The 17497-nt window shown below is 42.1% G+C and overlaps 1 protein-coding gene across 2 annotated transcripts in view; it reads left to right on the top strand.

Annotated features, from left to right (window-relative positions):
* The window catches only part of LOC140187891 (flotillin-2-like), a 124270-nt gene that overhangs the window by 70809 nt on the left and 35964 nt on the right, over window positions 1–17497 (top strand). The window contains exon 3 of one of the 2 annotated variants that reach the window (XM_072243721.1): window positions 2318–2408. In XM_072243721.1, the coding sequence (XP_072099822.1) occupies window positions 2318–2408 (91 nt within the window). Of the gene's footprint in view, window positions 1–2317; window positions 2409–3231; window positions 3323–17497 lie in introns of both variants that reach the window. The other variant, XM_072243719.1, reaches the window with a different exon arrangement.

The following is a 17497-nucleotide window of genomic DNA, read 5'->3' on the forward strand; positions in this document are numbered from 1 at the left end:
TGCTCACAATACTCCAAATGTCCATGGGGGGAGGTGGTTTTGGGGTTCTTGCATCTTTTTTCTGTCTTTCATTCTTTGGGTTTTTTCCCCTTCTGTTTCGAGGATGTCTGTGGAGAATAAGAATTTCGGGTTATATATTGTTTACACTCTCTGGTATTAAATGGAACTATTGACTACTAAAACGTAGTCTGAACAATGCCTTATAAATTCTCAGCATTACATCCTTGCTTCTAAGGTTTCTAATTGAAATGTGCAGGTTCTCCACTTTCTGCTATTATTCGTGGGTTTTGTTCATTCGCTATTGTGGTTCAGATTTGCTGGTGGTTTGTCGTCATCTCACTCTGGCTCTCTGCCTGTTACAGATGAAATGGGCTCTTTACTGGGATAAGTTACAGTAATGGAGACAGACCGGACTGGCAGGGGCTGTTTTCCCTGAAGCAAAGGGATGATATTATAAAGGTTAATAAAATCATTAAGGGCATAATTAGTTTTATAATCTTCTATCTTTATTTGTCATATGTATATCGAAACATACAGTGAAATGCATCATTTGCATCAGCGACCAACACAGTCCGAGGACATGCTGGGCTCAGCCTTCAAGTGTCGCCGTGCTTCCAGTGGCAACATACCATGCCCACAACTTACCAGCCCTTACCTGTATGTCATTGGAATGTGGTAGGGAACCAGAGGACGGGAAGAATATCCAAACTCGTGACAGACAGTGGTGGTGGTAATTGAATAGTGATCACTGGCACAGTGTTAACAGCTACACTACCATGCCACCCCATAGGTAAGGCAGACAGTCGCAGCATCTCTCCTGGAGCAGCAGACTCTAAAAGTAGGGGGCATAGATTTAAGGTGAGAGGGGAAAAATTTAAAGGGGACTGAAGGAGTAACTTTTCCCACAGAAAGTGGTGGGTGTAAGAGGTAACAGATGTAGAGGTGAGTACAGCTACAATATTTAAATGGCATTTTTGGGCAGATGAATGTTCATCGACTAGTCTGGGTGTCAATCGGAAGTCCGGGAAGAGGCCTGTTCTGGAATTGGAGGATTGTCTGTGTGGATGGGAAGGAGGAAAGGAGCTTGATTTGCTGTTTTTCGTGTTCTGCGTTGTTCTGCCTCACATTGTGGGCATGTTATGTTGGCGCCAGAATGTGTGGTGACATTTGTGGGCTACCTCCAGCACATCCTTGGGTCTGTTGGTCGTTAACACACACAATGCATTTCACTATGCTTTGATGTACATACGATAAATAAATCTGAATCTGATGTAAAGGCTGAGGGTTGTTGGCCAAATACAGGCATCTTGTCCCCAGAAATCCTTTTGGGGAGGAAATCAGAAACTTAGCAGGCCTGCATGTCACTCCAGTATTATTAACATAGATGTTGCTTGTATGCCTTCTCAGTTTGGGAGCAATTAGGGATGGTTAATAAATGCCATATTTTGTTTGTTACATCCATATCCATGATGTGAGTAATAAAATAAAAATATCTTCAACAAAAAATGCACAGGATAACTTGGCAGGATGGGCGGTGAGTGCACAAATTCTTGGCCACATTTCTTTTCTAGGACATATATGGCTGCTCACTGAATCATTGTGTGTTATATGTTATCTGCACAGTTTTTATTTCTTGCCAGCGTCGTTTCTCAAAGTGAAGCCAGCTGCTTTGTTGTTTTACTTATGCACAGTTTACAGAACTCCCAGAAACCGAGGCCAAGATTGTCCAGCATCGCTCTCCTTGGGGTAGGCCAGAGGTTCTGAGATTGAGAGTTTTCTTGTCTTCAGTCCAGGTTTCCAGGAAAGCAGACACGCCATCCAACTCTTGGATAGAATTTGGTGTTTTGCCAGCATGCAAGCAGCACTTTATTTCAAAGCAAATAACCTTTTGGGAATAGAAGCACTTTGCAGCTGTGACATATTTATGCATGGTGGTTTAATACTGATTTTATAAAATGTCTGCTCAAGTATTTGGAATTGGCCAAACAAGAGTGTATAAATCATGAATGCGGAAGTCTGGTATACCCAATTCCTCACATTACAGGTTATTGATCCCTACGTGGAACTTCAATGGATTTAATAGCAGATGTAGGCAGCAGAAGGCAAACCTCACTTCCTATAGGGCAATGTTAAAGTGCTGTTACAGTTCATCGAGGGTTAAATCACTTTGAACACCTGTTGAAAAACTATGAATTGATTTTCTTGCTGTCTCTGGGAGTTGGATTTCTTGTGGTTTGATCTGACGATTGCTTTGACTGAATGTATGCTGTACCACCTCCTCCCCTCCCGCTCCCCGCCAACGCTCCATGCTGCGTAGACTACCTCTGGAGATCATGACTGTCGTCTGTCAGTGTGAGGATATAGAAACCATTGAGGGGGTCCCTGTATATGTTACAGGGGTTGCACAGGTAACTGGTTCTTAACCGTGCTCTATTTTCTCGACTCGTTTTCTTTCCCCTCTGACTCCTCATCCACCCTCCTTCCCCTTCCGGTGCTTCCCCACCCCACCCCTCCCAGCAGCAACTGAATGTTGAGCTCTGCTGCGGCACCCTCACCGCTTTATCGAAGTGGCATGGCCTGTAGCACTGTAGGTATCGCACAAAGGAAGCGGATTAAACCCAGCGAAGAGGCAATGGGCAAGCAAGAGGTGGATTAAAAATACAGACTAAAAATTATCTAATAGTGAGTGTGCGTTGAGTGCACACATCTGAAGGTCAAGAATGCCTCATGCCCCTTCTGAACAAACTATTGATTACAACTTGCAATTTTCTAATGGACAGTTGGAGTTTCACCAACATTCATTAGGTCTACCAGTTAAAACATTTATTCACTGGGACAACAAACATAATTCTGTTCTGGAGGGAAGTTGCAGCCTCCTGCACTAAATTATAGGGATTGACTGGGCGTTAAGAATTATTGCTCATCCTGAATAATGACCCATGTTGCTCAATGTAATGGCTGATTCTTTATAAAAGTTCACCGAATAACACAGTTGACTTAGCATCTCAAGGAGTTATAACTGATTGAAGTCACCTACACTGTGAAGATTTCAGGACAGCCTCTTTGCACCAATCTAATGGTTTTTACTTTATCAGTTATTTTGTACAGCTTGGGGTTTACTCTGTACAGATTGGGGTTTAAAGAAAAAAAATGGGATTGCAAGAAAAGAGAAGTGAGGCTTGAGGCCTGTCATGTGACCTGGAATTTGCGAGTGTTTTACGTTTTTCACAGGATTTCCCTTGAGATTATGACGCTTCAGCCCAAGTGTGAGGATGTAGAGACCGCAGAGGGGGTAGCACTAACTGTCACAGGGGTCGCTCAGGTAAATAACCCCACCATCCCAAAAACATTTGATTTCTAAAAGAAAAAGAACTCTTTGCAACCTAAGTCTGTCAATAGGCATAATTAAAGCTTACTAATGCTTTTGCTTAATTTAACAAAACAGTAGGAGGTCACAAATCTGTAATTTTTTATATGAATAACGTTCAAGGGTGGAAAATGTGTTCTAGCAGGGCCTGACTGTGCTAACATTCAGGCTCGAGGCTATTTACTCATAGCTCATTGTGTCGTGTATTGGAATATCATGTTTCTCAGGATGAGCTGTGCAGTGTGTTGTACCACTGTGAATCCCAAACACTCAGCAACAAAATTGTATGTGGATGAAACATTCACGCACGATCTGAGGTAAAACGTAAAACTTTGCTTATGTTTTCCACCTTTGAATGTTGGTGGTGAGCCGATTGTTCACTTTGGAACCATGGGAACATTTTTCTCTAATATTTGGTTAACTTTGCAGGTTCTAGTTATTTTCTTTGTTGCTGACATGTGTTTCTATTCTGCCTCACCTGGTTTAATGGAACTGCATGACCTTACAATGAATGGCATTCTCCCTGGTTTGAGCCCATACATTGTGGGAAGTCGCAAGCATCCTAAATTGTCTCAGTGTCTCGAATTGGGGCATAAGCTTTTTTTTTCTGGTACTACACGTGCCTGCATGCACCATAGCTACCTGTGGTTTTCACCAGGCCACACACTTCTGGCAACAAGTGTGCAATATTGCGGGAATGTATAACTAATAAGCACCAGTGACTTCTGTTTTTAATTGTAGACAGGTTTGTTGGATTTGAAAATGGAGATATTACCAAAATCTGGTGGTTATTCTGAATTAGAAAACATTGCTCAGACTGTAGCAAGTGTATTGTGTTCAGCAGAGCAGCTTCTGAATATAAAGTGACAATGTATTGACTGTTTTTTAACCAACAGTTACATCCAGCTATATCACCATTTGATTGTCAATTTCACAAATTAATTAATTGGCTCTGTAAATAATAACTCTTAAATTTTAACAATTGAATGTAAATTGAGGCTTTTCATTAAGTGTGAGGATGCAGAGATCAAGAGAAGGGTTGCTCACATAAATGACCCCACAATCCCAAAAGTAAACATTGCCGTTTTTGTTCTGGGGATTAGATTTGTTTTTTTGCAGTGCTGTCAACATAATCTGTTAGTTATATCACAGAACCCTTCCGACAATGAAATTTAATTTCCTGCAGCAAGACTCATCAGATCAGCAACTGTTTGAGACAGACTGAGAAAGCAGAGATAGAACAGTAACCTTCTACACCAGGTAAGCTGCATAGGGAGACACTAATTACCTGAAGAATTGAATAGGGGAACAAAATCTTGAATGAAGCGTCATGACCAAACAAAATATGGGAGAATTTATTGTGGTGACAAACTTCGAAAGGAAATGAAGGTTGGATAATGAGAAATGAATGTTCAGATTTTCAATGGTAATATCAAGATGGTTGGATTATATTTCTTTCGATGTCTGATTTCCAGTCTAAGCTGCAGAGAAATCTCCCAGTAGAGTGTTTATTTGTCTGGTATGCATGCAGTTTCTCTGCAGGCCACTGCAGACATTCTTTCCCAAGAACTCTTCATAACCTGAATGAGACACTTGGCTGAATTGTGGCTGCATGTCAGTATATTTAGATAAAAATATTGGCTAACCAAAGGCAACGTGTAGTGAGACCAGGGCATTTAACTCAATCATCCAGATATTGCCACAATCCAAGTTTGCATGTGGCAGAAGATACTTGCAGCCCTACATGAAATGGCAGATCTATCCGTTCAGTCTCTTGAACAGTCATTCATATTAGTGGCTGTACCTAAGTCAGGAGTTCATAAGCTGGAAAGGACCTGATATGTAAGAAACAGCAGCAGGAATAGCTCTGTGGCTGCTCAAACCTGCTCCAATATTCAATAAGACAAAGTCTACATACTGGCTGAAAAAAGCTCTCTAAGATATATTAAACATTTCCTGATCCACTTCCCCAAGCCTTTTACAGTAAATGTTGGAGCCAGTTGAAATCCTTACAACTATAACCCTATTACTCTTGTGTCACACTTCTCATCTACCTAGCTTATGTTGTTAGGAGACCTGTCGTAAACACTCAACAAAGTGATCACTTCCACCCACCCCTTCCCCGGTTGCATCTATGGGGCCTCATTTGAGGATCTTCCCCCTTGTTACTATGGTTTGAAGTCCCTTAATTAAACTTAATTGCCTCATGATTTTCTTAATATTAGCATAGCATTTAGCACAACACTTTACAGCAGCCAGCTGTAAGATTGGGGTTTGATTCCTGCCATCGTCTGTGAGGAGTTTGTACATTCTCATCCATGACAGAGTGTTTCCTCTGGCTGCTCTGGTTTTCGCTCACATTCTAAAGATGTACCGTTAGGGTCAGTGAGTTTTGGGCATGGCATGTTGGCACTGTGAGCGCAGTGACACCAGCGGGCTGCCCAGTACAGTGCGTGCTGGTTTGATTTGACGCAAAATGACACTTTTCACAATGTTTCAATGTACATGTAACCAATAAAGCTAATCTTTAATCTTAGTAATGGATTCTAGCTGTCCCTCAATGGTGAATATTAAGCTAGCAGATGTAACTGATCTTTAGACCCCTGCTTTCTGTCATCCCTCTCTTCGATGATACTTGCAGTTTTCTGATACTCTGGGGCCTTTAGTTGGTTACACCCACTGCATCCACTGTCTCTTCACTCATTTCCTTAAAAAGCCTGTGATGCAGGGTATTTGACCCATAAGTTACAAAGGTATCTTCTCTTCCAATGGAGATTATTTTAGCTGCAACATTCCCATTGAACCGTGATCATTTGCTATCATAGTTTCTTCAAAAATTAAAATTGATCCAAATAAAATCTACCATTTTTTCCTCATTATTAAGCCTTAATCTTGTCCTCTGTGAGACCAATGCTTGTTTTAGCTACTTTTCTAAACTACCTATAGAAATTCGTATTTTCTGCTATTTGCTGATTTACTCTCATTCTGTCTTTTCCCTCTTTATATTTTTTTCCATCACAGTTTACTACTATCTAAACATTTCACAATCTTTTGATCTATTGCTAACCTTTACTAGGTTTAGTGTTATATCTTATTGATATAATACCATCCTTAACTTTGTTAGGTAACAACAAAGTGCATTTCTTCCTCCTTGAGGCTTTTAGTTACTCTTGTCTGTTCCTTTTGAGTGTCATTACATATTTCCTTCAGGATCTGCTCATGTCCCTTCTTACCTGTTGACTATTTTCCCAGTCCACTTTAACCATCTCTGTCCTAGTTACATTGCAGATTCCTTTAAGTAAGTTCAGGACACTAACTTCAGATCCAAGTTTCTCATGTTCAAAATGAATTATAATTTTCCAAGGTCTGATCATACTTTCCAAAGAGACTCTTTACTCTGAGAGCATTAATTATCCCTGATCTATTACACAGCGCCAGAGCCAGAATGGCCTGCCGCCTGGTTAGTTCCTGAATGTGGATGCCTCTCCTGTCCCTCACCATCCAGAGCGATGAACCATGTTTGAATCTGGAGTTTGATGCCATCTGGCATTTGGTACAGAGATCCTAAACACTTATTATTGTAGGGAATAGACTTGGGGAGTGGATAACAGAAAACCTCCAAAGGCATCAGCAATGGCATTAAAGCTGCAGAGAGACATAATGTCAACCGTCCCATTGAAAAACAATCCCTAGTGTGGGTTTCAACTTGTATATAAACCTGCTCATGTTTCTATCCTACTGATATTCAATGATTTCTATACTCCTGACTGCCGCCCCCCCCAAACAGGGCACCACAGTAACATAGCAGTTAACACAACGCTATTGCAGCTCAGCGGGTTCAGTTCCAGCGCCATCTGTAAGGAGTTCCTACATTCTCCCTGTGACCACATGGGTTTCCTCCAGGAGCTCCAGGTCCCTACCACAGTCCAAAGACTTACTGGTTAGTAGGTTAATTGGTCATTGTAAATTGTCCTGTGATTAGGCTAGGGTTAAATTAGTGGACTGCTGGGTGGTGCGGTGTTTTGGGCCAGAAGGGCCTGTTCTGCATTGTATCTCTAAAATAAATACATAAACATTCCTGATCCTGACTTAACCTTCAGTATGCGGATCTGTGAATAGTAAGCCAGCAGATAATGAGGACTTACTGTGTGTACAGGGTTATTTCTGGAGTCTAAATATCTAAAATAGTGCAATGTATTAGCATTTAATTTTAACAAGATTCACTAGTTCAGGGTCATACAGAATATCATTCGCAGCTTAATTGTTATCATTCTCGTTTTCTAAATCTCTAATTGTATGTTAGGGCCCCATTAGAGAGACTTGAGTCCATAATCCACACAGGGTTATAATACTGAGTCTCCTGGGTCAAAGGTTACTTCCTTTGTCACTTCCTCCCTGTTCAGAAGAGCTGATGATTTGGAGAGACCTTGGCTGTCTCAAAGACGTGGCTTTATTTCAGAGAAAATCAGAGGAGCTCTGCTCCATTTCTGGGCCAGTAATTACCTCTCTTCGTTGCTATAAATACGAGAAATTCTCCAGATGCTGGAAATCCAGACCAACACAGAATGCTGGAGGAACACAGCAGGTCAGGCAGTATCTATGGAGGGAACAGTCGATGTTTCAGGCTGAGACCCTTCATCAGGACTGGAAAAGAAGGGGGCAGAAGGCAGAATAAGAGAGGAGGAGGAGGAGGACCAGCAGGTGATAGGTGAGACCAGGTGAGGGAGAAGGTGGGGAAGGGGAGATGAAGTCAGAAGCTGGGAGGTGATAAGTGAAAGAGGTAAAAGGCTGAAGGAAGAATCTGACAGGGGAGGACCATTGAAGAAACAGGAGGAGGCACCAGAGGGAGTTGATGGGCAGGTGAGGAGAAGAGAAAGGGTGAGGGGGGGGGCCAGGATGGGGAATGGAAAAATCAATATTAATGCTGTCAGGTTGGAGGCCAAACATGGTATGAGGAGTTGCTCCTCCCACTTGAGTTTGGCCTCATCGTGGCATAGACTGGCATGTTGGAATGGGATGTCAAATTTAAATGTGTGGGCATGGGAAATCCTGTCTTTTCAGATGGATGGAGTGAAGCTGCTGAGCAAAGTGGTGCCCCATTTTTTTGTTGGGTCACACCGATTATAGAGGAGACCACACCAGATATAATAGGTGACGCCGACAGACTGAGGTGAAGTGTTGCCTCATCAGGAAGGACTGATCAGGGTCCTGAATGGCGCTGAGGGAGGTGGTGCAAGGGCAGGTATTGCATTTATTACACTGGTTGTTAGCATGTTGCTTTGTGCAAGTTAGCTATGGTATTGCCATATATCAAAAATACAGTCCCTACATCACAGCCTAATGAAGGGGCTTGGCCCAAAGTTTTGACTGTTTATTTCCCTGCCTAGATGCTGCTTGACTTGATGAGTTCCTCCAGAATTTTAGTGGGTGTTGTTCAAGATTTCCAGCATCTCCAGAATCTCGTGTCTATGTTTTGCTGCCTTGTCTACTGGAGCTTTATTTCTGTGTGATAATTGCACTCTGTGCCAATAAAATAACCTTCAGTGTGATGTAGATTGTTTACAGTCACAGGAATTCCCACTGCTCATTGTTCAGCAAAATGACTGTGTACATGGATAATGGAAGAGGAACACATTACACAGTCCCCCTTTGTCAGAGTTAATATCCATTAACAATAAGGCTTTGAGAAACGATGACTATTGTGTGTTTGGATAGAGAAAATCTTTAAATGCAAAGTTCAAAGTAAATATATTATCAAAGTAAGTATATGTCATTTTCTTGTAGGCATTCACAGTAGAACAAAGAAATACAATAGAATCAATGAAAAACTGCACACAAAGACTGACAAACAACCAATCTGCAAAGTAAGGCAAACTGCAAATACAAAATAAAATAGTAATAAATAAATAGTACTGAAAACATGAGTTATAGAGTACTTGAAAGTGAGTCCATAGGTTGTGAAGTCAGTTCAGTGTTGAGGTGAGTGAAGTTATCCTTGCTAGATTTAGGAGCCTGATAACTGTTCCCGAACCCGGTGGTGTGGGACCTAAGGTTCTTGTACCTCAAGGCTCAAAAACTTGACTCTGAATATAAATTATAAAGAGCCTTTTATCAAGAGAGACTCAAAGTTCAAAGTAAATTTTTTATCAAAGCACTATCTGCCACCATATACCATCTTGAGATTCATTTTCTTGCAGGCATTTATAGGAAAATAAAGAAATACCATAGAATTTATGAAAAGCCATGTATAAACTAAAACTGAACTGTGCAAAGGACAAATTGAGCAAATAAGTACACATATATGCATAAATAATACTGAGAGCATGAGTTGTACAATCCTTAAAATTGCATCTGTAAGTTGTGGGGTCCTTAAATCACACGAGAATTTTTAAATGTAATGCTCTAACGTGTACATTACTGCAGACTTTGGCCATATTTCTGCACAGAGAATCGGCCACCATAATCTGGATGTTAGCGGATTTGTTATTTCTTTAAGTTTGGTCTCAAGAGTTCCCCTTCAACTGAAAGAAACTGTTCAGCGTGTTGGAACATACAGACCAGTGGGTGCCAGCATTGCTGTCCCAACTAGTGAATGATTCTAGTTCAAGGAATAAAGATGTAAAGGATCTTCTAAACTGGGAGTGAATTCTGAAATCAAAAGTGCAAAGAGACTGAGAGCCCTCTTGCAGGATTCCCTAAAGGTTAACTTGCAGCTTGAGTCGGTAGTAAGGAAAGCAAATACAATGTTAGCATTAGTTTCAAGAGGACTAGAATATAAAAGCAAAGATCTAATGCTGAGGCTTTAGAAGGCATTGGTCAGATTGCCATTGGAATATTTTTGGAGTGAGCAGTTTTGGGCCCCTTATTTAAGAAAGGATACACTGACATGGGAGAGGGCTTCAAAGGTTATGGGAAGAAGGTAGGAGAATGGGGTTGAGAGGAATAATAAATCAGCCATGATGAAATGCCGGAGCAGTCTCAACTGGCCGAATGGCCTAAATCTGCTTTTCAATGATCTCATTTTAAATATATAGTTTAATTTGAATATTTTGTTTCCCTTAAAATCTATATTTTAAGTTAACAGGAAATGATTGTTGACCTTCCATATCCGTAGGTTAGAGGATGAGGAGAGAAGCCACCAAGAAATTTGCACTGTCCCAGAGCTACAGAGTAGATGTGCTGGCAAGAGCATATGGCAATGTCCCATTGTCCAGCTGAGGGCAGCATTGGACTCATCTGTGATAAAGAGTGGAATAACCCTGCTGAGATCCATTGAATAGGCTTGCACATGAAACACGAGTTAAGCAAGATCGAGATAAGAGGGGACAAGCTATGCTCTCAAAATATTTCTATTGAAGGTTCAAGGTATTGCTCACTGAAGAGTCACTGTGTTTAGTGACCGAGTCTCAGCTGGTCATTGATAATTTTGGATGTGGGAGAATTTCTCCAATGATGCAATATTGAACATTAAGGTTCTAGTTCTCTCATCAACATCAATTGGTTTAGGCAGCTCAGCTTCTATAATACATTAATGCTCAGTGAAGGGTAAATTTACTTTCGAACAGAGTGTTCCACTTGGAATGATTTCCCCCGTCCTTTGGGACCTCAGACTGACTTGTCACCTTGTTAGTAATCCCTTTCTGTCAGGACTTAAATTCTAACAAGATTTCCTGGGCTGAAGTTCCCAGTGTCCCATATTGCCCAGGGAGAGTGACAGATATAATTCTCTTCCAATAACTCCATGTCCCCTGCATCCTTCTCTAAAGTTGGCAGCCATTTCATAGGCAGCAAGTGAATATTTTTTAGTTGTCAAATTTTGTCAGGATTAGGAAGTGTGTTTAACAAGGGGGAAACGTGAGATTTTCTGTGACCATTGCAAAACCTCTATTATTTAAAACAGTAGTTGATTTTATGAGTAAGATAACAATTAAGGACATAGAGCAGTACAGTACAGGCCCTTCGGCCCATGATGTTGTGCCAAACTTATACCTACTCCAAGATCAATCTAACCCTTCCCTCCCACATAGCCCTCCAGCTTTCTATCATCCATGTGCCTATCTAAGAGTCTCTTAAATCTCTCTAATGTCTCTGCCTCTACCTCCACCCTGGAGTGCATTCCTCACACCCACCTTTCTCTTAAATAGAAACTAACTTTGATATCCTCTCTATACTTTCCTCCAAACACCTTAAAGTTGTATTAGCCATTTCCGCCCCAGGAAAGATCCTATCTTGCCCATGCTCTCCTCTTAGGACATGCTGTCTAATCCAAGCAAAATCTAGGCAAATCTCTGCACCCTTTCTAAAGCTTCCACACTCTTATAATGAGGCAACCGGAAATGAACACAATACTCGCAAGTGTGGTCTAACCAGAGTTTAAGAGCTGCAACATTACCTCGTGGCTCTGTATTTCTACCTTAGTAAATTTCTCCAACTAAAACACATGTGCATAAATGGTATAAGTCACAGAGTTGAATGCAAAAGAACCAATTATGTAGATGTAAGATGACCTCTTACTGCATTGTTTTTAATTGGGTGGGCTATAAAATTAAAATGTAAGTTTGTAGCTAGGCTGAGTGATTTGCCCTACCAAGCCCAAGCTGCTAAGAGTGTCCTCCCTTTACCTTAAACTGGGCCACCTCTGGTGCACAGAACACCCATGGGAAAAGGAAATACATGGCATTGTTAGCTGCAGAGATAATTGATCACTGATTCACACACTAGCACCTGAGCTTGTTTTCTTCACTTTTTAATTAGTTACTCGATATTATGAAAGATGTGCTTGGTGTATTTTTCAGATTTCAGATGTCACACATGCAGCGGTTACTTGGTGTGTCTTTGCTGCCAATGCAGCTGGGGACTGTGAGAATGGCACACAGAGACAGAGATGGGCACACGCACATACGGTGCTAGAGGAACTCGGAAAGTCAGGCGGTGTCATTAGAGGGGAATAAATAGTTGATGTTTCGGACTGAGAGTCTTCATCAGGAATGGAAAGGAAAGGGGCTGAAGCTGGAAAAAGGAGGTGATGAGGGGGAGGGGAAGGGGGTATAAACTTGATAGGCGAGACCAGGTATGGGGGAACAGATGGTGAAGTGAGAAGCTGGGAGGTGATGGGTGGATGAGGTAAAGGACTGAAGAAACACATTGACAGGCAGAAGAAGGAATCTGATAGGAGAGGACTTTACTGCCACAATTAAGCCACACTCGGGTTGGAGGAACAACACCTCATATTCTGTCTGGGTCTCTTCCATCCTGACAGCAAGGTCTCCTTGGATCCCATGCCTCCTTACTTTCTGAAGGAGCCTTACATGTGGAACCTTATCAAATGCCTTATTGAAATCCATATACACTACATCCACTGCTCTACCTTCATCAGTGTGTTTAGTTACATCCTGTTTAGTTCAATCAGGCTCGTAAGGCACGACCTGCCCTTGATAGAGCCATGCTGACTATCCCGAATCAGATTACGTCTCTCCAAATGCTCATAAATCCTGCCTCTCAGGATCTTCTCCATCAATTTGCCCACCACTGAATTGTAGAATCAGTTTAGTGTTGTGAGTGAAGTTGTACATGCTGGTTCAGGAGCCTGATGTTGTAGGGTGATAATGTTGATGTAGGGTCTCATCCCAAAATGTCCACTATTTTATTCATTTCTGTATATGCTTCCTGACCTGCTGAGTTCCTCCAGCATTTTGTATGTGATACTCTGGATTTCCAGCCGCTACAGGATCTCTTTTGGTTATTCTGTGATGGGTTTTCATCTAGGGGTCAAGCAAAGTCCCATAGAATCATTCACTGTTTAATGCAAGGGAGTGGGCAGAGGTTGGATGTGAAGTGTCATCAACTAGTCCAAACCCACCAGAAGTTTGATTTAGAGCTTTTAGAAGTACATCCCTGCTTCAGAGTGCTGCCTGTGTTTGTCTGAGACCTTGATGGGAACGGTCTCACACACCTGCAAACACAAGAGTGCAGATCGTTCATGGTTTTGCACGCAGCTGTGTCAGTGTGCCACATAGAACAGTACAGTACTACACAGCACAGGCCCTTTTACACTCCTCTAAGATCAATCTAACCCTTTCCTCCCACATATCCCTCTATTTTCTATCATCCACATGTCGATCTAAGAGTCGCTTAAATGTCTCAAATGTATCTGCCTCTATCACCACCCCTGGCAGTGCGTTCTGTGCACCCGGCACTCAGTGTTTAAAAAAAACTGTACCTCTGACATCACCCCCATACTTTCCTGAATTCACCTAAGAATGAAGAGATCACTGCTTATAACAACCACATTCACTCCACATAAAGACAGTGGTAGGACATGGAACAGTACGGCACAATACAGGCCCTTTAACCTACTCTAAGATCAATCTAGCCCTTGCCTCCCACTTTGCCCTCCATTTTTCTTTCATCCATGTGTCAATCTAAGAGTTTCTTAAATATCCCTAATGTATCTGCCTGCTAAACTTGTATTATGGGATAATTTTGTAAAGGGTGGGACCTGTTCTGTTCCTTGCTTTCTGAAGTGTTGGAGGAGTGAGTGGCATTGTCTTAGTGAAGAGGAGAAAATGATTTAACAGAAGGTGTCCCAGTAAGCCCTCTTCAGCTCACAAATAGTGAACACATTGAAGGTCCCAATGGTCCTGACATCTAGTCCCATTCTTATCCCTGCTCACCTTACTCTTGATGGGTGAGACAAACTGGTTGCTCAGTTTGTCCTGCACCATTCCCCAGGTTTAAAAATTCAGGTGGAGCCCATGCTTTCAATTGCTAGCCAGCAGCCTCTGCCGTACAAAGTGAAGCTCAGGGCAGCATTGAGTTGCCTGTCATACCCACTGTAGTCAGATAATCCTGGCAGTGCTTAAGAGTTAACTCAGCCACAAAGCTTGGTCACTTGGCTACTCCAACCAATCAGCGAGGATTGTCTGCCTTTGGCAAAGTGGAAGGGAACAAGATTAGAACAGTTTAGAGAACCTTACCCACAGAATCACTGCCATGAGAAAATCATGAGGAAATTACTGTATGGATGGAATAAAAAGGTAGAAGATAGGGCATTAAACTTGGATGACCATGTGTTATTTAATTAAATTCCAGCTGAGAACCATGTTAAAATTGGGCATGATTATCACTTCTTCTCAATGGGAGTTAAATATGGAAGTTGTTTCAGATTTAAATCTCACAGCTAATTAACCACTTCCAAAATCTCCCCCTGCCCCACCCCACTTCCTTCTCTGCATTCCAGCCCACCAGTCCTGAATTTGTCAACTCTTTCACTGCCTTGCCTTCACCTCAGAGTGTGGCAGATTGGTAAATTAGTTTCTTATTGTCAGGTGTACTGAGGTTTGAGCTACAGAGTGTCATCCGTACATATTGTTTAGCTGCAGCACTGCATTGACGGTAAAACAGTAACAGTGCAGAATAAAGTGTTACAGTTACAGAGAATGTACAATGCAAGCAGGCAATGTACAAGGTGCAAGGCCATAATGAGTTAGACTGTGAGATCCAAAATCTGTTTTATCATACTAGAGAATCTGTTCAAGTGTTATAACAGTAGGATAGAATCTGTCCTTGAACTTGGTGGTATGTGCTTTCAGGCTTCTGTATCTTCTGCGCAACGGTAGAGGGGAAACGAGAGAGTGTCCGGGATCAGTGGGGTCTGTGAGAGGCTGAAGACATAGGGAAGGTGTCTGCTTGCTGCTGAGATGGCTCTTCTTGCATCAGTTCAGCCAGCCTTCCCCCAGTCACTCCTCCACCCACCCAGTTTCATACTTAGTCTCACTGTCAGTCTCCACCTTAGTGTGGAGCAAGTTTTCAGCAGTGTGTGATCAGTGTAGGGTTGGTTTGTGGCTGTACCTGACTACGATTTAGAAGCAAGAAGTCCTTGGAAGGGAAGAACTGATCTGAAATACATTAAACCTTCCACTTTGGAGACACAAGTAGAATGTATTTCCATCCACAGTCAATCACTGTATATCCTTAATGCATCAGACTCAATTCACGTACTCCCATTCAAGGCCGACTCAAATCAAGCAGATCAATGCTCTGACAAGAAAGCTTTTCCTTCTCCTCATTGTAATTCACCCAGGTTCATTGTGACTTATTTTTTTCCTAATTTTGCCTCTTTTATTTTCCTCTTTCTCACCACCTGCCAATTCTGATCGGAGTCGAACAGCAGAGAAACTGGCCTTCTGCCCACCACTTCCAGTACTCCTTCATGAGTATTACTTTACCATTGACCATTAAGCATACAAGCAGAATCAGGCCATTTGGCCTCAGTTATTTAATTATGGCTGATTTATTCTCCTTCTCAATACCATTCTCCCCATAACTTTTGATACCTTTACTAATCTAGAACCAACCTCCGCTTTAAATATACTCAGTGACTTGGTCTTCACAGTGGTCTGTGGCAATGATTATTGTTAGCGTAGCAGTTAGCATGACACTTCTACAGCTTGGGGCATTGCAGCACCATTCTGTAAGGAATCTGGTTTCCTCCCACAGTGCTAAGACATACCAGGTAGGTTAATTATCATTGTAAATTGCCCTATGATTAGGTTAGGGTTAATCAGGTTTGTTGGAAGTTTCTAGGGCAGCATGGCTCAAAGGGCTGGAAGTGTCTATTCTGCGCTGTATTGCTAAATAAATTTTTTTAAAAAATCATGCCACAGATTCACCACCCTCTGGCTAAAGAAATTCCTCCTCCTAAAGAGAGATCCTTGTCTTCCAAGTCTCGGCCCCTGGGTCTGTTGAAGATCCTGTGGAGAAATGGGGTGAATGCTGATCAAAGTCATATCTCTCTGTTCTGAATTTAATGCTCTCTCCTGTACCTTGTGCCAAAGGGGTTAAAGAGCAATTGGGTCAACCCTATGTCTTGTGCTCTGCGTCACTGCTCTTGAGATGTAATCAGGTTTTTAAGCACACTAATCACTTGTGCTCCTTCCTGACTGCTCTGAATGAATACACTAGGTGAAAATCCATAGAGTGTTGAATTCAGATAAGGCAGCTGTTGGGGATATTACCTCGTCCTGTTTTAGGCAAACTGAATGCAAGTAATTCAGCCTCCAGCCCTGACTGATCACAGTCTGGTCGGTAAATGCCTCTGGTCCTGTGCGGACAGAGCAGTTCCGATATGGTGCTGTTAAGTAGCTTTCCAGACTTGTTTTGGGCTCCTGGAAAGAATAACTCCATGAAAATGGAAGGCAACCATTCACACATTTTGAGTTAGGGTTGCATTTTGTTTTGGGGGTGGGGAAAAGAAAGTGTTGTGTCCCACTGAGAGGTCTGGTAACAGTCCTCCCACTTTTTCTCCTTATAATGGGTGTTTTGTTGGAATTCGCAGTGAATTTTATAGAATTTGACATGTGACCTTGATTTTAAGCAGCACACACAAAATGCTGGAAGAACTCAACAGGTCAGGCAGCATTTATGACGGAAGTAAACAGCTGATGTTTCAGGCTGAGACTTCATAGGGACTGGAAAGGAAGGGAGGGGAGGGGGGAGAGGGGGAAGAGCCAGAATAAGAAGGCCATGGCTGATCTTTTGATTTTGGTTATTTGTATCAGATTTGGTTATTTGTGTCAGGCCATGGCTGATCTTTTGATTTTGGTTATTTGTATCAGATTTATAATGTATCTTCAGATTTTTCCCTTGCTGTTTAAGAGGTCCTGGCTCTGCTGGCACAATATCAGCATTTATTGTCCAGCCCTGACTGGCAGCTGAAGCAGTAGTGGGGAGTCAAACACACTGGTGGGTCTTGGCTCATGTATCGGCCAGACTGGGGTAAGTTGTAGGTTTCTGACTTTGAAGGATGTCAGACAAGAAGATATTTATTTATATATCTTACAGCCTAGTAACTTCATGGTACCTGCAATGGACATTAGTTTGCAAATTCCATGCATTTAATTAAGTGAACTTAAGTTCACCATCTGCCTCAGTCTGAGTAGAGTCAATGTTGCTAAGACAATGGTCCAGACTGGTAGGTGCCAGTCCAGTTATGTAATCAGTCTACCAATTAGTGCAAGTGGAGCTGTTCCAGCTTTGTAACTGTTCTCTGCCCACTTTGCAGTGGGCAACCAGGGGTCCAGAACTGACAAAGTGCCAGTGGTAGGTTTGCTTTAACTTTCCAGTGTCTGA

This window comes from Mobula birostris, chromosome 25, assembly GCF_030028105.1.
Source record: "Mobula birostris isolate sMobBir1 chromosome 25, sMobBir1.hap1, whole genome shotgun sequence".
Classification (NCBI taxonomy): Eukaryota; Metazoa; Chordata; class Chondrichthyes; order Myliobatiformes; family Myliobatidae; genus Mobula; species Mobula birostris.